This window comes from Ostrea edulis, chromosome 1, assembly GCF_947568905.1.
Source record: "Ostrea edulis chromosome 1, xbOstEdul1.1, whole genome shotgun sequence".
In the NCBI taxonomy this organism is placed as follows: domain Eukaryota; kingdom Metazoa; phylum Mollusca; class Bivalvia; order Ostreida; family Ostreidae; genus Ostrea; species Ostrea edulis.
Window position 1 is genome coordinate 44,402,491 of NC_079164.1, and position 21,823 is coordinate 44,424,313.

Consider the following 21,823-nt stretch of genomic DNA (forward strand, 5'->3'; position numbering starts at 1 on the left):
ATCACATATGGCATTAATCCTTAAGGTAGCTCCACCCTCATGTGACTTATCAATATTGATGGACTGTATTTCATTATTCATCAAAGAAAATATGCATGTTTGTTGCTACTTTTTTGAAAATGTCAACCATACAAAAACAGAAGTATATATCATATGAGGTCAGGCTTTTTACCATTTTAAAGTATACATCACATAGATATATTGTTTTACCACTAAAGCAAATAATTTTTTCAGTATACTGTGGAAATTCAAGTCATCCAGTACAATATCAGTATACTCGACTGACTTAAAAGTGATGGAATCTAAAGTGACAAGCCGAGATACCTCTTTGAGATCAGTGATCTGGTTGATCAGTTGAGTATGAGTTGACTCCAGCTGATTTATATACCACTGTTGGTCTCGACACTTCTGGTAAAATGTCGGAGGTCGAACCTGGAACCTCAGAATCAATGTGTCGGTGTCAGTGTCTAGATAGCCTTCACTGGCCAGTAGGTCTAGACGAAAGAATCTGTTGTACCCCCAGCACTCCCCCACCTCAAAGTCTGAGGCAAATTCTCGGACAATGTTTTTTGTGTAGTCTCTTGAGGCCTGATGAACCATCTCCACTCTATACTCATATCTGCCAAAATTTAAAGTTGGGAATATAAAAAACAAATCCATATCTTTCTTAAAATCAAAAATTATTCTCTTTTCCAAACTACCATATTATATAGGCAATCATTTGATCATCATAAAAGTTAAACTTTGATGTAAGAATAAAGTTGGGTTGTTTTTATTACAAGAAACATGACAGATTATTTCTGAAGAAAATGAATTAATTCAAAGGCCTTACTTGGAATTTTCAGAGAGTCCAACCGACAATTCTAGAAATACTGATAGGTAATTTCCTCTCACAACTCCGTTGCCATCCTACAAGACATACAATAAGACTGCAGTGATAATCAAACTAAACATACTAAATAAGAATATTACAATTTACAGAAACTAAACAATGAAATCAAAAGCTTCAGTGATTTTAAAGTATGATAATATTTTCATATAAATGTAATACAATATCATAATAATCCAGTGGGGATCTGGGTTAGAATTGGTCCTCAGTGCCCCCTGCTTGTAGTAAGAGGCGACTAAATCGGGCGGTCCTTTGGATGATACCGCATAAACTGACGTCCAATGTCACAGCAGGTGTGGCATGATAAAGATCTCTCCCTGCTCAAAGGTGTAAGCGCTGAGCATGGGCCTAAATTTTGCAGCCCTTCACCAGCAATGGCGATGTCTCCATTAAGACTTACAGGAGAGACTTAAGACTTACCGAAGAAAGGTAAGACTTACAAGATAGATTAAGACTTACAGGATATATTAAGACTTACACGATAGATTAAGACTTACAAGATAGACATAAGACTTACAGGATATATTAATACTTACAGGATAGACCTGACTTATAGGATAGATTGAGACTTACAGGATAGATTAAGATTTACAGGATAGATTAAGATTTACAGGATAGATTAAGACTTAAAGGATAGACATGACTTACGATAGATTGAGACTTACAGGATAGATTAAGACTTACAGGATAGATTAAGATTTACAGGATAGATTAAGACTTACAGGATAGATTGAGACTTAGAGGATAGATCAAGACTTACAGGATAGATTAAGACTTACAGGATAGATTAAGACTTAAAGGATAGACATGACTTACGATAGATTGAGACTTGCAGGATAGATTGAGACTTAGAGGATAGATTAAGACTTACAGGATAGATCAAGACTTACAGGATAGACTTTGAGTCTCCAGCTGAGGCCTGATACATGTAATGGCTGACTGTACACTGGATCTGCCCTCTGTTGTAACACACTGAAGTTCTTCATCACAAATGTACTAGTGTCATACTGAGGTACAATTTCACTGCAGAAATAACATCGCATAAATTAATACATGCTACTGTGGAATCATTAGAATTCGTGGTGGCTCAATTTTCATGGAATTCGTGGGTACCCCTCACCCACGATTTTACATCCTCAACGAATAATTTTTTTTTTGATTTATCTTTCTTACAAATAAATAAATCCACGAAATTACGTCCCCACAAACCCGTAAAAATCTACCTATCCACGAAAATTGGCCCCCACGAATTTAAATGATTCTACAGTATATCTTGACTGCAAATATTCTCTGCAATAAAGATTGGATGATATTTTCCATTTCATTAATTGTTTTAACAGCAAGCAAATTTTGGGAACTCTACTTTCACAGTTCTGATAGGTAAACCTTAAAACTGAAAAGGATGATTTTGCTCACAACTGCACAAGATTTTGATAATTATAGATCTGGTTTTCTTTAAGAAGTTTTAATCTTGCATAATTTTGGGAGATTAAAAATTCACAAAAATATTTTTTATGCAAAAAATTTCTGGAATCACAATAAACTTTAATATATTTAAGAAATAACAATTTACTTTGTTTTTATCATATTGGGGGGGTTAAACCAAATGAATGGAAACAAGAGGTAATTCAGATAATGGCTAATACAATTATGTAGAAATTACTGAGTGTATACTGTTGTACTGGGGGACTATGAATTTATTAAACCATCCTCAAAGCATGTTTCTAAAAAAATGTATTCTGTACAATCACTCTAAACTTATCTGCACAAATTTACACACTTTTCTGTATCAAATACTAAAATAAACCCATACATTGCCTTTTCTTTATACCATTTCTCTTCCAGGACAAATAATGTTTGTGACAATATGTAGCTGGTGTAATGAACACTCCTTATAAAACATTTGTAAGTTCATCAATACCAAAAGTAAATGTCTGTCATCAAGATTGAAATTAGAAAGTAATGTCAAAGCAATTTAATCAGAATACATGTATTTGTAAATTCAGAAATAATTTATGCAGAAACAAGTTGCCTAAGAACCAAGGCATGCATGTATTTGACCAAAGAATCTGGGTATTTGATGAAAAGGAATGAATAATCAACTGGTTTGTAAGAATTACATAAAAAACAACCAATTCTTATGCACTATTTTCACATAGGTAACTAAATGGCACAACTCAAGTGACATGCAATATTGTTAAGAAATGTGAATTGTGTAAAATATTAAAACAGATACACTTTAATTACATGTGGCTTGAAATCCAGTCTCACACAAGTTGCATTGATCAAATAATATATTTTGGACAAACTTCTATATTTAAAAGGACCAAAACTCTCCCCCCTCCAATAAATCAATTCAAATTTTCCTGTGAATACACTCAATCTACCTATTATGTCCATATTAAATACAAAGTTATATGAAATTTTGTTTAGCAGTTTCAGAGGAGTTGCCCTGAGAAACTGTTTCAGTAGGATATCTGATTTTGGCCAAACTTCTGAGTTCAAAGGGGCATAACTCCCAGAAAATAATGAATAAGAATTCCCTGTAATATGCACATCTACACGCCAGTAGGCCCTTCTTAACTACAAGTTTCATAAAATTTTGTCCAGCAGTTTCAGAGGAGTTGTACTGACAAGAACAGGACTGATTGGTCAAAATTTAACCACCACTCATTACATGGAGTATAATTAATGAAGGTATTGTACTGTAATACACACCTGGTAAAATCTGTGTTAATAATTGTATTGTAATACACACTTAGTAAAATCTGTGTTAATAATTGTACTGTAATACACACCTAGTAAAATCTGTGTTAATAATTGTATTGTATAACACACCTAGTAAACTCTGTGTTAATAATTGTATTGTATAACACACTTAGTAAAATCTGTGTTAATAATTGTATTGTATAACACACCTAGTAAAATCTGTGTTAATAATTGTATTGTATAACACACTTAGTAAAATCTGTGTTAATAATTGTATTGTATAACACACTTAGTAAAATCTGTGTTAATAATTGTATTGTAATACACACCTAATAAAATCTGTGTTAATAATTGTATTGTATAACACACTTAGTAAAATCTGTGTTAATAATTGTATTGTATAACACACTTAGTAAAATCTGTGGTAATGAACACCTAATAAAACCTGATAAAATCAATATAGACATTGTACTGTAATACACACCTAGTAAAATCTGCAGGCACGGGGGCAGTGACAAAGGAAGCCATTGGTTTACAGTGAAACTGTTTGAACATCTGTAGGAGTTCAGTACTCTGGCTGATCAGTTCATTTTTGCCACTGTTTACCAGTTTCTGGTTCATCTTCTGAATAAGGTTCTCCAATTTCTCTGTGTCTTGGGTCACCTGACCTCTCTGTCCTATACAATAAAACATCACAAGTGTTTAAATGTACATATAAAGCAGTCTTATTCCTTGTTTGTACTGTTGTGACTGACTGACATGACAAAATAGCTGGAGAAAATGATCTATAGATTAGGCCTAGTACAAATCTATGGTATGTAATACCTTTGACTGAACAAAATGTAAACAACCACCATGCATAGCTACGTAAACAAAGACTTTCATATATGGTATGCCTAAATGTTGCTAGTTTTAATACTAATTACATAACCATAGACAGTCTATAGCTATATCTAGTTTCTAAAGAAGAGGAATATGTGTGTATTTGACTTGGACAATGAAATCAGAATTACGTTTGGCAAGTAAAAAAACAAAAAGAACATCAATACTTTAAATTTCATATCTCTTATAGCACACAATTTAAACTTTAACATCGTCTGACACAATCTAATCAGAAGTGTTAATAGTTAGTGCAATTATCAGTTATGATGAGTTTTTTTCTAGACATCTTCCAGTGCAGGTTGGAATGTGTCTTTCGTCAATAAATTCAACAGTAATGAAAGAAAAAGTGAGCAAGCTCACATACGCCACGTTCCGACATTGCTTGACAATGTCTCACATATTGAATGGTAATGCTATGCATTACTTATGGGCAATCAGACGAAAATCATATTAAAATATCATTCATGTAACTGGATACACATAATTGATAAAACATTGATGACAACAGAATTTTTAAAGAGATCATTTCATTAACTTCCTTTCAGTGTTTAAATAGTATATGTAAACAAGTCAGATGTCATAATATACTCAGGAAAAATACAACACAATCATTTATTCTAGATGTACAAAAAGTATACATCAAGTATGGAAAATTTTGTAAAATTACAGTAAGTGGTTTTAATTCCGCAGTGCTAAAAGTTCGCAGTTTTTCATATTGGTCTAATTGCGGTGGTTTTATTTTCGCAGAATTAAAATTTTATAACAAATACAAAATGTATTGTGTCACACTTGCAAAATGATTGCAGATGTTTTGATTTTGCAGAAAAATCCCCGACTGTGAACATAGCGAAATTAAAACCACCGCAATCATTTCCCCATTTACAGTATCATTTTTCAGTTCAAAAGTAATACACGACATCAATTTTTAGCAGTCTTTTATATGCTTACCTCTACATCTTAATGTTTATTTGAATGGCTGCATGTTAGGAGTATGGAACAGGGGTTTTCAATTTGAAAAAGGTATTTAAAACAATGCCAATTTCAAAGAACAAGAGGCCCAGGGGCCTTATAGGTCACCTGAGTATCATGTAACAACCTTCCAATGTTTGAATTAGGTTTGTGTTTAAATATAAGAATTTTACTTTTGGATGGAAGAAACATTGAATAGCTATGTGGTCAGCCCCGCCTTTGCACCAGAACCCCTGACCCAGGGGCCATAAATTTCAGTTTTGAAAGAAGCATCCTTGATCATCATTATCATACTATTAGTTTGTCTACTTAATACCCAGCAGCAGAGGAGAAGATTTTCAAAGAAATAAAATGCATTTTCACTATATGATCAATAGGGCCCCACCCTAATATCAGAACCCCTGACCCAGGGGCCATGAATTTCACAATTTTGAAAGAGGCATCCTTGCTCATCATAACCATACTATTGGTTTGTCTACTTAATACCCAAGGACAGAGAAGAAGATTTTCAAAGAAATAATGCATTTTCACTATATGACTTATAGAGCCCCACCTTAGCAACAGAACCCCTGATCCAGGGGCCATGAATTTCACAATTTTTAACAAGAGGTACTGTGAGCAATGCTCACTAAGAATACCCCCCGCTTACCCCAATCTCCCAAAGGGTGTTGGTAATAGGTATAAACTACCTCTTTTCTGAGTGTTGCTACTTCGATGTCCAGTGTGCATGACCTTTGACCTTTTGACCCCAAAATCAATAGGGAACATCTTCATCCCATGGGTAGTCCATATATATGATATGGTGACTGTAGGTGGAAAGGATAACGCTTTAGAGCCCAGAAACCATATTGCTACTTCAATGTCCAGTGCGCTTGACCTTTGACCTTTTGACCCCAAAATCGATAGGGAACATTTTCATCCTATGGGTAGTCCATATGTATGATATGGTGACTGTAGGTGGAAAGGATAACACTTTAGAGCCCGGAAACCATATTGCTACTTCGATGTCCAGTGTGCTTGACCTTTGACCTTTTGACCCCAAAATCAATAGGGAACATCTTCATCCCATGGGTAGTCCATATATATGATATGGTGACGGTAGGTGGAAAGGATAATGCTGTAGAGCCCGGAAACCATTGCGTCTACAGACGGACGGACGGACAACCCGATTCCAGTATACCCCCCCCCCCCCCCCAACAACTTGTTGCAGGAGGTATAAAGAAGAATCCTTGCTCATCATTACCATGCTATTAGTTTGTCTACTTAATACCCAGAGACAGAGAAGAAGATTTTCAAAGAATTTCTACACTTTCACTATATGACCAATAGAGTCCCACCCTAACACAAGAACCCCTGCCCCAGGGGCTATGAATTTCACAATTTTGGTAGAGGGCTCAACGCTCATTATAATTATGCCCACAGTTTGGCTTCTTGATGTCCAGGAGTAAAGAAGAAGATTTTTTAAAATTACACTCATTTTGATGGTTTTTGCCCCACCCCTCAGGCCCCAGGGGGGCAGGGACCACGAATTTCACAATTTTTGTTCCCCTCTACCCACAGATGCTATATGCCAAAATTGGTTGAAATTGGTTCAGGGGTTTCAGAGAAGAAGCTGAAAATGTTCAAATGTTAACGCACGATGCACGTCGCACGACGAAGGACAAAAACAGATAGCAATAGGTCACCTGAATGAATTCAGGTGACCTAAAAATGCAACGGATATTTCTATTCATTGTTTAATTTTATGTAATTTGTTACTTAAAATTCCACTAAATTATTTGGGTCAATGAAACATTATTTGGGCTGATAAGATTCCCAGTGTTGTTAGTTCAAATGTCTGACAGAGAAAAAAGTTTTCAAGAACTCTGTGCGAAACCGGTTTGACACAATTTGTTAAAAATATTATATTTTGACGCAAGTTCTATATTCAAAAGCGGCATAACTCCCCTAAAAAATTAATGAATCAGAATTTCCTGGGAATATGCACATATACACAGTATGACCTTAACAACTATAAAGTTTTACGAAATTCTGTTGAGCAATCTTAAAGTAGTTGCGCTGACAAGAACAGGACAGATGGAATCGAAATTCTAAGTTCAAAAGGGGAACAAATCCCCGAAAAATTATTGAATCAGAATTTCCTAGGAATATGCGCATCTACACAGCGTGTCCTTATTGACTACAAAGTTTCATGAAATTCTGTTGAGCGGTCTCAGAGGAGTTGCGCTGACAAGAAAGGACTGAGGGTTGAGTAATGGGTCAAAAACATTATACCCTCCGCAACTTCATTGTGTGGGGGCATAATTACATTTAAGATGAGCGAGAAAGGTATAGAATATCCAAAAGATAAAATTTCTCATTTTAATAAACAACATTTTACATTTGTACAGACAATATTGAGTATATCAGATATTCACACACTTTTTTTTTTTTTTTTTTTTTAATACAGATATTTCATTTTCAGTGATGATGAAATATTTCCCCATAACTTTAAAAGTTTGGAAAAGTTTGATGGAGCTACAGCTACATTTACTTTAAGAACTACTGCAAGATGCCTTGTTTGCATAGGACTGGTTAGAATCATCAATGTACAGGTAAACCCAACACAATGCAAGATGTGAAGCATACCCTTATAAACAAAAGTGTGAATTCAGGGAAAAACAAGTACATGTATTCACGTATTGTACATGCATGCAGCTATGAATACACTAAAACAATAATACTGCATAAATCTCGATGAAACATCTCTGTCAATTATTCTTTCTTTGAAATACAAGAGGCCAATACTAGTAAAATCCTTGTTACTCACCCATCAAAGTAAGGAGTTTGGACTTGAGTTGGGTTTCTAGCCTTGCAATCATCAATTCTACGGCATTCCTGATTTCTCGAACTCGTTCATCTTTAGCAGTTTTTACACCCTCTATGTTGCGTTCCTTAGAAACAATTTGATTTTAAAAATTTACGAACTTATGGCAAATCTTTTATCTATCACTGAAATACCCTCTCTACATGAATTTTAGGGTATAAATATAAATCAATATACTTTAACTAATATTGCTAAGATAAGCAGATAAGATACATCATAATGTCAGATCTAAAAATTATAGTTCGTACGAAACAAAGCATGGTTGAGTTTATTTTTGCACGAGTTAAAACATTAATTCTAACTTGAAAAGTGCATTATGAGGCTAATTAATGCATTTTTACAATATTTGTAGTTTGTGAAGTTTTCAATACTAATAGCAATGGCTATTAACCCTGCTGTGATATGCATTGTTCAGATCTAAACTTACCACATCTTGTACCAGACTGATGAGTTCTACATGGCGACGTTTCAATTGATTCAGTTCCTCTGTGATTTTCTTCATGTGCTCATTATAAACATCATCCAGAGGCTTGAAGGTATGACCAGAGTGCTACAATACAAATCAAAAATATTTATTTTTATCACCTGTATCAATTTATCTTTAGACTCATTCCTGTACAAAATTAAAGTTGTTGATACAGAGTTGTGTGCTTTGTGTAACATTCACACTGAATCACTGACCCATCTGTTTTGGGAGTGCATTTATGTGGATCAACTGTGGTGTAGATAATAATGTTGATGTTTCACAGATTGATGTAAGTTTTGGTATATGTACAAATAACCATTATATTTTAAACCTCATTCTCTGTATAGTGAAAAGGTATATTCACAAAAAAAGATGTAATAAACAGCTACCATATTTTGAGGGTGCAAAAAAGAGAAATTTTGTATTACAGAAAGTTGGAAAAATATATGCATAATTCTGAGAAATTTTCGAAAAGATGGGGGATATGTAATACTTTGGAATAACTTCACATTTTCTATATAAATAGGATTTTAGAGCATATGATACATGTATAAGATTTTTTATGCCATACGCAATATTCTATTATATATGTAATCATGTGTGTATGTGCTTTGAATGAAATCTATAACAAGTAAAAAATATGTTCCATGAAGATTATTAGATATATCATGAATGATTATTTAATTAGTTTGATGATTACAGGGCCCAACCCTGTCGTCAAACTTTTTGAGTTGTTTTTAATGGGGTAAAAAAAAAATTACCTTTAGACTTAAAGACGTAATAAATAACAAAATATGGTCTGAAATATCAAGCTTTAACCATAGCTTTCCATATCTATTTTCTACATCATGTGCAAGTTTGTTGCAAAACATTTCTTAGTCATAATATATCACTTACAAAACTTATGAACTCTATATATTAGGCAGAACAGAGTGCTAAAAGAGAGAAAATTCTGCATGAATCATCTACTAAATACATGTATATTGTGATTCTCATCAGAGAAAAGCAATCCTATGAAGTATGTCCTATTCAGGGCTTGAAACTAACTTTTTATGTCACCAGTCTAGCCAGACTGATAGGTATAATTACAACCAGTTTGCAGAAAAATTTACCAGTCCACCATAGTTTTTCCAGAAATAATCAAACAAATTTTGTTAATGTTATTAAAATAAAATAACAGAATTTAACTTGATATACCAGACAATATTGTAACACTTATGTGAGATTTATATTTACTAATCGGATTCGTCTGATATCTACAGTGGAATGCCATATGTGTGTTTAAGATTCCATAGGTGTGTTTTCCAAAATGACATTCTAGAAAATTGACCAGTCCCATCGAACTGACAAAACGAAATATCAGTCAGTCTGCCAGACTTTTAACCAGTCACGGACTGACAGGCATATGTTAGTTTCGAGCCCTGCTATTATACTCAGAAGGGTATAGTGGTCAGTTGGGTAATTTATGTTAAAGCTTACATGTAGGTTGTCTAACTTACCGTTCCTCCCCAGAGAGCACACTGGTGACAGATACATTGTTTACAGGTCCAGCAATACACGCTCAGCTTCTCCTGGTGGTCTTCACACCTACCCAGTAAAATTAGTCATAACTAGACTACATCTTCACACCCACCCAGTAAAAATAGTCATAACAGACTACATCTTCACACCCACCCAGTAAAAATAGTCATAACAGACTACATCTTCACACCTACCCAGTAAAAATAGTCATAACTAGACTACATCTTCACACCCACCCAGTAAAAATAGTCATAACAGACTACATCTTCACACCCACCCAGTAAAAATAGTCATAACAGACTACATCTTCACACCCACCCAGTAAAAATAGTCATAACAGACTACATCTTCACACCTACCCAGTAAAAATAGTCATAACTAGACTACATCTTCACACCCACCCAGTAAAAATAGTCATAACAGACTACATCTTCACACCCACCCAGTAAAAATAGTCATAACAGACTACATCTTCACACCCACCCAGTAAAAATAGTCATAACAGACTACATCTTCACACCCACCCAGTAAAAATAGTCATAACTAGACTACATCTTCACACCCACCCAGTAAAAATAGTCATAACAGACTACATCTTCACACCCACCCAGTAAAAATAGTCATAACAGACTACATCTTCACACCCACCCAGTAAAAATAGTCATAACAGACTACATCTTCACACCCACCCAGTAAAAATAGTCGTAACAGACTACATCTTCACACCTACCCAGTAAAAATAGTCATAAGTAGACTACATCTTCACACCTACCCAGTAAAAATAGTCATAAGTAGACTACATCTTCACACCTACTCAGTAAAAATAGTCATAAGTAGACTACATCTTCACACCTACCCAGTAAAAATAGTCATAAGTAGACTACATCTTCACACCCACCCAGTAAAAATAGTCATAACAGACTACATCTTCACACCCACCCAGTAAAAATAGTCATAACAGACTACATCTTCACACCCACCCAGTAAAAATAGTCATAAGTAGACTACATCTTCACACCCACCCAGTAAAAATAGTCATAAGTAGACTACATCTTCACACCTACCCAGTAAAAATAGTCATAAGTAGACTACATCTTCACACCCACCCAGTAAAAATAGTCATAAGTAGACTACATCTTCACACCCACCCAGTAAAATTAGTCATAACTAGACTACATCTTCACACCTACCTTGTAAAAATAGTCATAAGTAGACTACATCTTCACACCTACCCAGTAAAAATAGTCATAAGTAGACTACATCTTCACACCTACTCAGTAAAAATAGTCATAAGTAGACTACATCTTCACACCTACCCAGTAAAAATAGTCATAAGTAGACTACATCTTCACACCTACCCAGTAAAATTAGTCATAAGTAGACTACATCTTCACACCTACCCAGTAAAATTAGTCATAAGTAGACTACATCTTCACACCTACCCAGTAAAAATAGTCATGAGTAGACTACATCTTCACACCTACCCAGTAAAAATAGTCATAACAGACTACATCTTCACACCTACCCAGTAAAAATAGTCATAAGTAGACTACATCTTCACACCTACCCAGTAAAAATAGTCATAAGTAGACTACATCTTCACACCTACCCAGTAAAAATAGTCATAACTAGACTACATCTTCACACCTACCCAGTAAAAATAGTCATAAGTAGACTACATCTTCACACCTACCCAGTAAAAATAGTCAGAGGAAAGATCAAAATCTGATAACCAGACTACATCTTATGATATTTTCTACAAATTATATTTGCACGCATAATTTGTTTATTATATCACAAAAAAGATGAGATGAACTGTTTTGACAATAAGAATTTATTATACTAGGGCTGGATCAATCGATCTATTATCAATATACATTGATATTTTGAGCGACATATCACTGTATATATTAAAGAAATAAATTTCATTTTTGAAAATATATGAGGGCATGAACTGCAGTGCTTCATGAAAAGTATGCTGGCATGAAGTGTTGCAGTTCATATCCTCAAGTATTTTCAAAATTGAAGTTTATTTCTTTTATTTACATTCTCCCTTCATTTCTGTCTGTATGGGTGGGGGTGGTCATGGTTTTAACAAACTTGAATGTACACTATGTCAGGAAGCTTTCATATAAATTTCAATGTTTTTGGCCCAGTGGTTCTTGAGAAAATTTTCCCTATTTATTCACATAAAAAAATTTGATCCCCTATTGTGGCCCACCCTTAACCCTGGGGGCCATGAATATAACAGACTTCAATCTGCACTATGTTAGGAAGCTTTTATGTAAATTTCAACTTGTCTGGCCCAGTGTTTCTTGAGAAGATTTTAAAATGACCCCACCCTATTTTTGCATTTTTGGGATTATCTTCCCTTGAAAGGATGCATGCCCTTCAATTGAATAAACTTGAATCCCCTTCACTTAGGGATGTTTTGTGCAATGTTTGGTTGAAATTCATCAGTATGTTTTTGCTATTACCTCCCCTTGGAGAAGGAAGTTGCCCTTCATTTCAACAAATTTGAATCCTTTTCACCCAAGGATGCTGTTTGCCATGTTTGGTTGAAATTGGCTCAGTGGTTCTGGAGAAGTCGAAAATGTGAAAAGTTTACAGACAGACTGACGATGGACAATGTGTGATCAGAAAATCTAATTTGAGCTTTTAGCTTAATTGCACTAAAACAGGTGTTTATTTAATTTCTTCCACCTAGTGTTTAATATAGTAAAAACCCATATCTGCAATGTGTATTGGATAATGATACTCTACATGTCAATACATATCATATCAAAAATCATTTTTCAATAAACCAGCCCTAGATTGTTCAAATGACACATACTTGTCTTTATCAGAGTCCTCTTTCTTTGGAGTTGGAGCACAGTCTTTGAGTGTATCAAGCTGGTTAGTTACTTCTTCTGCCCAGCGACAGTTCACAAGCTCATGGATATGAAGAGATGCTCTGAAATTATGGGATTTGGTTTAGAAGAGATATTACTTGGTGGGGATTGACTTTTCTCTATATCTTCTTTTTTAATGAAATCATTAAATTAATATGCATGTCAAATTAATGTGTATATCTTTAAATACCTGCAGTGTGGACATTGTGATCTTTGTTCTGTTAACCATCTCTGGTATTACAAAAGATAAATAAATTTCTATATAATATAAAAGAAAATCAAGAACATTTACCAAGAATTTTGAATCAATTGATTTTTATCATACATCTTATTAACCTACCCTTATACACAAAAAGCAGCAGAGTTTAGAACAATGTGGACACAGGCGAGCATCTCTCAACTTTTCCATGCAAATGAAGCATCTAAATACTTCAGCTAGGCTCTGTAAAGAAGAACAGTTTGAAACATTACGACACTCAGAGCAGTGATGTTTAACAGAATTACTAGATTAGTCATTGATATACAAATCATTGTAACATTTCATATTGTTGTATACAAGTAGAAGAGGTGAAAATTTTGGGCTGGAGCTATATTACATTTGGTATCATGACACCTCTGGACTCCAGGTGAAAATCCTGAAAGGGACACAAATAATCTGGATTGTGTGTCTTAGAGGGCAAAAACAATTAAGGAGGGAGGAAAATGTATTAGTTAGGGCTATATGTACAATGGTTATCAACCTGGTATTAAATTCAGTGGTTAGAGCACCTGACTTGTAATGCAGGGGTCCCTGATTCAATACCTGGTCCAGTTATAGATTGCCTCCTCTGTTATATCATATTGTAATTGTAAATGATATAGTCTATAGATCTAGCTACTTTGAACACCGTATATAAATAGAACAATTGTGATATACATGTGTATTCTTTTCAGCTATGTCTATAACACAGAATATTAGTATAGTAATAGTTAATCTCAGCGAGATTCGTCGAGGCTGTATATTTAGACTGATGCCTCTTCCTAAGAGGCGTCAGTCCAAATATCCAGCCTAGACGAATCTCGCTGAGATTAGTGGTATAGTCACTTAGGCCTAGTCATCACACAGGTTCACCTGATTTAATTTCGAAAAAGAAAAGATCGGTCAAGATTTTCTTGGAAATATACCTCCATTGTGGAGTCCTCTAGTCGTCTACTTTCTTGTTTTCCACCAGATGCCATTCTCACGTGTATTCCATTGTTGTCAACAAAATAACATTGTGTTTTGGTGAGCAATCGTCGACTGTGCAAGAACTTGTTAAAACAGTGGGGAGGTCAAGGCCATCGCGCCAATTTAAAAGTTTTTTACCAGTTGGTGGGTGTCATGTGCTCATGGAAGAGGTTTTATAATTATCTGTAAAAAATTCAACTTTCAAGTTTCATCAGGCGACTGTTGTTTTCTTCACGTCACCAATAAACTTCGTCTTTCCTCTTTTTTTTTTTTCTTTTCCAAAACACAGATTTTCACAAAACGAAGGTAGGAATTCGATCCCGATTTATTATTATTGAAAGGGAGATCACTCTAAAGTAAACAAAATGACAATGTGACATGTGCTGTGGAATGTGATCCTTGACTGGCATGAGAGTGGGAAATGACCTAGATAACAGAAATGAACATGAACAACTGTATCAAAATTGCTCTCTCAGATATTAGGAAGGCACACGAAAAAATAACACCTCATATTCACTTCACGCCGTATTTCAGAAGTTCGACACTTGATTTACGGGTTGGAAGAAATGTGTTTTTCAAAGCAGAAAACTTGCAGAAAACGGGATCTTTTAAAGCGAGAGGAGCATTAAATGCCGTAAATATTATATTCAATATGAATATCTTTTAAAAGAATTTAACATTATTTCAAAACCTTGACGGTACGTTTGACGGTATGTTTATTCTATATTGTAGGTATTATCCTTGAAAGCCAGTAATCCAGATGTTCATGGAGTTGTACGTAAAATTTTCTCAGGGAGAATTTCTGACTAAGAGACAAGATGAATATTTCAAGATATGGGGGTGGTTGGATAATATGCTGACGATTCTTCCGTTTGAGCGAGCACAGCTACATGTATATTATGTATAATGAAATGTTCAGGGTTTTAATAAGGTTTAATTTAAACAGATACTCAGTGCATGAATGGGATTGGTCAGCAGAGACAGCCTATTTAGCCATCTCCCAAGGTTTTATGTTAAATCATGAACAAAGTCGTGTATTAGGTTCTCGCTAGATTTAGATCACTCTAAAATACCTGACATGCAATTGCAATCATTATCATGTACATGAATGTGATTGAAAAACTTGTATACTCTATTCATTATGTTTCTGTTGCCTTCTGCTGTCTTCACTGTGAATTGCTTTAACCTCTGAACTGTATGTTGTAGACTGCCTCTACTTTCCTTATTTCTACTCTCAACCTTTCAAAGTCACTATTTATGTGATTTAAAATGAACATATTTTATTGTCAAGATATTAAAGACAAAAGGATTGACACAAGTTCTTTTAACTTAAAATGCCTTCTCTTACTATGTGATAAAATTGTCTTTCTTGTCGCAAACCTTTTAAAAGTTCATAGAAACTGTGAACAGCACTATCTTTGGGCATAAAATGCATTTCAATATATTAAATGGTAAGTCATATACTTTTCAATTTGAAACATAAAAGATGTATTCCTGTAGATGAAATATTATAATAATTGATAAATCCAATACTATTGCACATTTGTGTATATGTGCAGATCCAGAATTTTTCTATTTTTAGCGCTTAAAGCTGGCTCGCTGTGTTTGCGATTGGTTTTTAAATTATTACATTTTAGAAGGGGGATGCAAACTAGTATTTGAACTTGGACCCACTGTCTCAGATTTTTCATCAGATCAATTGTTAGAACTACTGACTAGAGATTATAAAACTTTTTTGAGCATGTTTTCATACTCAAACTCGAATTCCTTGCTCTAAATCGTACTCATACTCTATATATGGTGACGATTATAAAACTTTTATAAAATCTTTCTCATGCTTAAATGGAGTACATGTTCAAGATTTTTTGAATATGCTTTCAATTGCAGCTTGCTGATAGTTGTACTAAAAAAAAATGTGACGGAGTTTGAGTATGAGTATGGTAAAAGTTTATAATCTCCAGGCCAGGCTCAATTCTCAATTTGTCTCTCCTACTTCCTCTCTTCTTTTTTCAATTCATACCAAACTAAATATAAACCTTTGTTTGCAAATTATATAACCTATTCATATTAATTGCAATAATGAATTCTTTAGTCTTTTGCTGCAGTATGATATAACAAAGCTATCCATAGGTGACACACAGCAGTGGAAATCATGGACAGGCCTTGGCATGGGCTGCCAAGACAGCTGGTGTTAAATGTAGTGTAGTAGTGCCCAACAACTCGCCAAAGATTAAGTCAGATGCCATTTTAGGCTATGGTGCTGAATTAGTGTTTTGTGAACCGACTCCAGCTGACAGGTAGAAGATAGCGAGAAAGTGATAACCCATTTTCCCCTTTTTTATACTCTTGATATATCTATCTACTAGATTTTCAAAGCTGATTATAATGAAAGTTTGAAGGAGTGCATTGGAACTGCTGATGCTAGTTTATTTCCATTGTAGGCAAGCAACATGTGACAGAGTTTCCAAAGAGCGGAATTTTACCATCGTTCCCCCTTATGATCACTATGATGTCATAGCAGGACAGGTATTCAAAATTAATGTTAATGTCGAGTCATACAGTATTTACTTTCTCATGACATTTAAACCTGCATGGATTGTTTGTCTTTGTAGGGTACAATAGCGGTTGAATTTTTGAAACAAGTACCAGATTTGGATGCCATCCTGGTTCCAGTGAGTGGTGGAGGAATGACCTCAGGGATTGCAATAGCAGCTAAAGCTATTAAACCAGATATCAAAGGTTAGCATGGAAGCTAGCTTACAATTTTTATTGTATCGGTGTTCTGAAAGCAGCAAAAATAATAAGCAGAAATGAGCAAATTTGTATAGGTTTTTATGGTAAACCGGGTTTCAAAGGTGAGAGCACCAGCTAAGAATTTCGATTAGAGCACTAGCCAGAATTTAGCCAAGAACTTTGATTTGTTTTCAGTGTTCATGGTTGAACCAGAAGGGAAGATGTGTGAGGAATGTCTTAGAGCAGGTAACATCCCCCCCCTCCCCCAAAAAAAAATCACAAGGTCCAACAAGAGAAAAGAGAACATGTTATAGAATATCACTGATAGATTAGAACACATCAATTATCGTTCTGTTTACTTTCTTTCCAGTAATTACCAGAACAGAGCAGTTTGTTTTAATTACTAATTTTAGTCATTATAGTACATAAGAGAATATGGAAGCATTTCATCAGAGCTAATGCAACCCAAGGTACACAGTAAAGTATATATGAAGGATGTCACTTTACTGGTGTTATACGGGATTCTGTACTCTTTCAATGGGGAATTTCTTGACTGGAAAAATAATGTTGAACAAAAATTCAATATTAACAGTTGAATGATCATAAAGACAACTTTACACATTTATATTGCTTTACGATAATTCATTGTGGTTTTCATTGGTTGCTATATATGATTTTATCCAATTATTTAGTTTTTATATGCCCTACTTTAGACGGGACATATTATGGTACAGCGATGTTTAAACATTCATCCGTTTGGAGTTTTCTGTTTCGAATTTCATTTCTCTGTCACATGTCAAGCTGAAACTTGCTATGTAGCTTTTTCATTGATCACTCTAGATAATGTTGCAATATTTTGATTCATTTCGACCTCTTATGCCTGAGTTTTGCCCCTTTATTTGAAAATTGATGTTATATGAAGGGTACATAATTTGTCCAGTGAACTCCTGCAATTTTCAAGTGAGGACCATCTTGTTTTACAGAGTATTTGTATGGGTATGGAAGATGTGCATGTGGCAAGGATTTTGATTTCCTTCTATTTTTGAGAAAATTACAGGTTGTTGAACGTAGTTTGGAGGAATTATTATATACATAGTAAATGGTTTGTCTGATGAACTCCTCCCACGGTTTTCAAGTGAGGACCTTCTTATTTTACAGAGTATGGGTATGGAAGATGTGGATGTGGCAAGGATTTTGATTTCCTTCAATTTTTGAGAAAATTACAGGTTGTTGAACTTAATTAGTTTTGAGGAAATATTGCAATATTATGTAGAAATATTCCATTATCACCTGCATATGGTGTTTATATCTCTCAACTGATTCGATATGCAAGAGCTTGTTCTGTGTATGGTCAGTTTTTAAATTGAGGCAGGCTGCTGACACACAAGTTGATGATGCAGGGGTTTCAACAGTCTCGTTTAAAGTCAGCATTTTGCAAATTCTCACTCTAATTAGAATTAGATCTTTTGATCCGCGTATGTTATACGTGAATGGATCAAAGGATCTAATTTTAATTAGATTGGCAAATTTTATGGTCGTTATAATGATCTAGTTTGCCAATACAACCTATCATTGGGTAAAATGCTCTTTGACGTGTTTCATACTGATTGTTAGGCAGGTCTTGGCACGCTGATTTGACACTACAGATAACTCCATTTACTTGATCGAGATATAGGGCTTACGGTGGGTGTGACCGGTTGACAGGGGATACTTACTCCTCCTAGGCACCTGATCCCACCTCTGTTGTGTCCAGGGGTCCATGTTTGCTCAACTCTCTATTTTGTATTGCTTATAGGAGTTATGAGATTGATCTCTATTCATTATCTTCACCTTTCATTGCATAGAGAGTACATGATTTGTCTTATATTTTTCCTTCCATAGTTTTCAAGCGAGGACCTAGAGTATTTGTATGGGTATGGAAGATGAGTGTGTGGCAAGGATTTTGATTTTCTTGAATTTTTGAGAAAGCTGCAGGTTGTTGAACTCGGTCAGTAGAGTGTACATGATTTGTCTGTTTTTCCTTCCACTATTTTCAAGTGAGGACCTTCTTATTTTACGAAGTATTTGTTTGGGTATGGAAGATATGCATGTGGCAAAGATGTTGATTTTCTTCAATTTTGGAGAAAAATACAGATTTTTGAACTTAGTCCATTTTGAGGAATATTATACATAGTGAATAAAGGACATGGTTTGTCCTTTTAACTCCTCTTTCAGTTTAGACTAAGGTCTTTGTAAAAACAAAATTAAAAATATGCATAGTGCAAAGATTTTGATTCTCAAGAATTTTTTATTTTCTCTCATGTTTTCAATATTTATAAGTTGTTGAACTTATTAGACTTGGTTTATCTATCAACTTCTTGTCACAGGTTTAAGCTAAGACCCTTCATTCATATGATGCAAAGAAAGTATGTCACAGCCTGAGTTCGACTGATACTACCTGAAACAAAGTACATGTACTACAAATTATGGCTCAAGAAAAACACCTTATGTAGTCACGAGCGTAATATGTATTGTTTATGGTACTCCTGTTTTTCATTGTAGTGAACCCATCTCCATATATAGAAAAGACCCAAGATTTGACATTTTGGATTTTTTTTACATGATTGAATATTGGGGAAAATACTTTAAATTGCAGTTGGGAATGAGATAATGTTAACTTCTGAGCAGGGTTAAAATACAATCATCTGTAAACTTTATGTAGGTGAGAGACTTTGGCCAAATCCTCCAAGATTTTTAAACACGATCGCAGATGGAATTAGACTTCAGCAGCTGGGGGATCTGACATGGCCAATTATTCTAGAACTCGTGGAAAAGGATGTCTTTTCTGTGGTTTGTGAAAATCTTATCCATGCTGTTGATGTTTGTATACCATAACTTAAGAAATGTTCACTTCCTTTTACTTTTACCTATTTGCAAGAGATTATGCAATACATGCATATTTAATTTTGATTTAATTCTTTTAATGAATTTTAGTATTGCACATATATTTTAATGTAATCTTTGGAATTCACTCTGTGTTGAAGTTGCCCTTAAAGTTATTAATCAGAGTTGGAAATTACAGACCACCCAGCCAAATGGTCCATTTCTCTGGTGGATGGGGATGAAATTTCACACAAAAGCAAATGTCACAAATAAATTTTATTATTAAAATCATGTGTGTAAAATAATAAATGTCACACAAGTGAAAACCAGGACTGGCAGATGTTGAACAGGACTGATAACTTTATCCATTATATTATACATATGGAGCAATGGGAGTTTCTGTTGCAGTTCGCAATTGTATTACAAACAGATTCAATTGTGTCATCACACAACGCAATACTATATCGGGTAAAGCGTTCTAATTCAAAGGTGAATTGCGATAAAGTGTAACCAGTCCTGTGACTGGCTCATAATTTCATTGAATTTCCAACCCTCTGAACTGCACAAATCACAAAGATATGATTACCATGAAAGTTTACATAGTATATTTACAAATAATATATATATATATATATATATATGTTCTTTGTTGTAGAAAGATGATGACATTGTGAAAGCTATGAGATTTGTTTTTGAAAGAATGAAGGTCAGCAACATTTTTTTTAATGAATTTAAATTTTATTTTAGTTTGATTTTAAGTAATGTGATTACTACATGTATTTTAAGTTATTCAGTTGATTAATGTTACATGTAGTACTGTATGTATGCATGTAATAGATGAGAATCTGATGATATTAAAATGATCTTCACCCTACACTGGAAATACTTAATACATGTATGGATTTGAAGAATAGCATTTAAAATTGGGGGGGGGGGGGGGGGGGGAGGGGATATACTTGTAAATACAATTGAAGCAAGATGTAATTTGTATATTGAATTCTAAAAACTGTCAAGCGTCTCCACCTACCTGCACATGTCAATTTCATCAGCCCCCATCCACAAGTATATGTATATCACATATTCCAAAATCGATAATTTATTTTTGACCAAATAGTAGTACCGTAAGTACATGTATATTAACTTATGCTGTGTTAATTGACAGTTGGTGATTGAGCCAGCCTCTGGAGCAGGGGTAGCTGCAGTGATGTCTGAGAGACTGGCCTCCATGGACCCCGGTCTGAGGAATATCGGGGTTATACTGTGTGGAGGGAATGTTGACATTGACCATCTACCTTGGTGCTGAAGATTGTAACTGTGAACAGTATTGGATGATTTTTATAATACTGATTTTTATCTAACTAGGAATAGTATTGGATGATATTTATAATGCTGATATTTATCTAACTAAGAACAGTATTGGATGATATATGTATTTATAACACTGACATTTATCTATAGTGGTGCTAATTACTGGTGTTTTCATGCATATCAGTTTTATCCAATGCGTATTATGTACATTTGTTGTATTAATTTTACATTATAAATATATTTATTATTAATTCTTTTACTGTTATTGTTTATATGAGAATCAATTAAGATTTACTATACATATATGTTTAAATTTAAATGCCCCTGTCAAGAATCATCTAAGTCTGTCGTGGTTTTTATTTCCCACACAACCCGCGGAATTTATAGGCAATGGAAGCAAAATATGATGTAAAAGGGGAGGGTTATGGTAAGTAAGACCGGAAGTTCGATGGCTGGAAGGCCCAGGGTTTTAGCATGTGGTTTTAGCGTGTGGTTTCACTAGGCTATGTGATCATGTAGT

The 21,823-nt window shown here is 34.5% G+C and overlaps 2 protein-coding genes across 3 annotated transcripts in view; one reads left to right on the forward strand and one right to left on the reverse strand.

The window, feature by feature from the left end:
- The window catches only part of LOC125652625 (E3 ubiquitin-protein ligase TRIM37-like), a 29,982-nt gene extending 15,461 nt beyond the window's left edge, over window positions 1-14,521 (reverse strand). The window contains exons 1-11 of the mRNA XM_048881968.2: window positions 14,358-14,521; window positions 13,534-13,635; window positions 13,384-13,424; window positions 13,136-13,255; window positions 10,281-10,368; window positions 8,743-8,865; window positions 8,259-8,382; window positions 4,083-4,275; window positions 1,780-1,912; window positions 833-909; window positions 325-619 (exon numbers count right to left, since the gene is read on the reverse strand). Coding sequence (XP_048737925.2) covers window positions 325-619; window positions 833-909; window positions 1,780-1,912; window positions 4,083-4,275; window positions 8,259-8,382; window positions 8,743-8,865; window positions 10,281-10,368; window positions 13,136-13,255; window positions 13,384-13,424; window positions 13,534-13,635; window positions 14,358-14,411 — 1,350 coding nt within the window. The 5' untranslated portion in view covers window positions 14,412-14,521. The remainder of the gene's footprint in view (window positions 1-324; window positions 620-832; window positions 910-1,779; window positions 1,913-4,082; window positions 4,276-8,258; window positions 8,383-8,742; window positions 8,866-10,280; window positions 10,369-13,135; window positions 13,256-13,383; window positions 13,425-13,533; window positions 13,636-14,357) is intronic.
- A 179-nt stretch (window positions 14,522-14,700) lies between these two features.
- Window positions 14,701-21,558, forward strand: LOC125652651 (serine racemase-like). 2 transcript variants are annotated; one of them, XM_048881997.2, is made up of 9 exons: window positions 14,701-15,034; window positions 15,133-15,174; window positions 16,531-16,697; window positions 16,842-16,926; window positions 17,013-17,139; window positions 17,329-17,379; window positions 19,835-19,962; window positions 20,651-20,701; window positions 21,158-21,558. In XM_048881997.2, the coding sequence occupies exons 1-9, from the start codon at window positions 14,840-14,842 to the stop codon at window positions 21,296-21,298; spliced, it is 987 nt and encodes a 328-aa protein (XP_048737954.2). In that variant the 5' UTR covers window positions 14,701-14,839; the 3' UTR covers window positions 21,299-21,558. The 2 variants fall into 2 exon arrangements, with proteins under 2 accessions (XP_048737954.2, XP_048737963.2); XM_048882006.2 differs by lacking the exon at window positions 17,329-17,379.
- The last annotated feature ends 265 nt before the right edge of the window (window positions 21,559-21,823 follow it).

Coding starts and splice junctions, on each gene's coding strand:
- LOC125652651 (XM_048881997.2), top strand. CDS start 14,840: ATGAACATGAACAACTGTATCAAAATTGCTCTCTCAGATATTAGGAAG. Junction 16,927..17,012: donor ATGATGTCATAGCAGGACAG/GTATTCAAAATT, acceptor TTGTCTTTGTAG/GGTACAATAGCGGTTGAATT. Junction 17,380..19,834: donor TGAGGAATGTCTTAGAGCAG/GTAACATCCCCC, acceptor AACTTTATGTAG/GTGAGAGACTTTGGCCAAAT.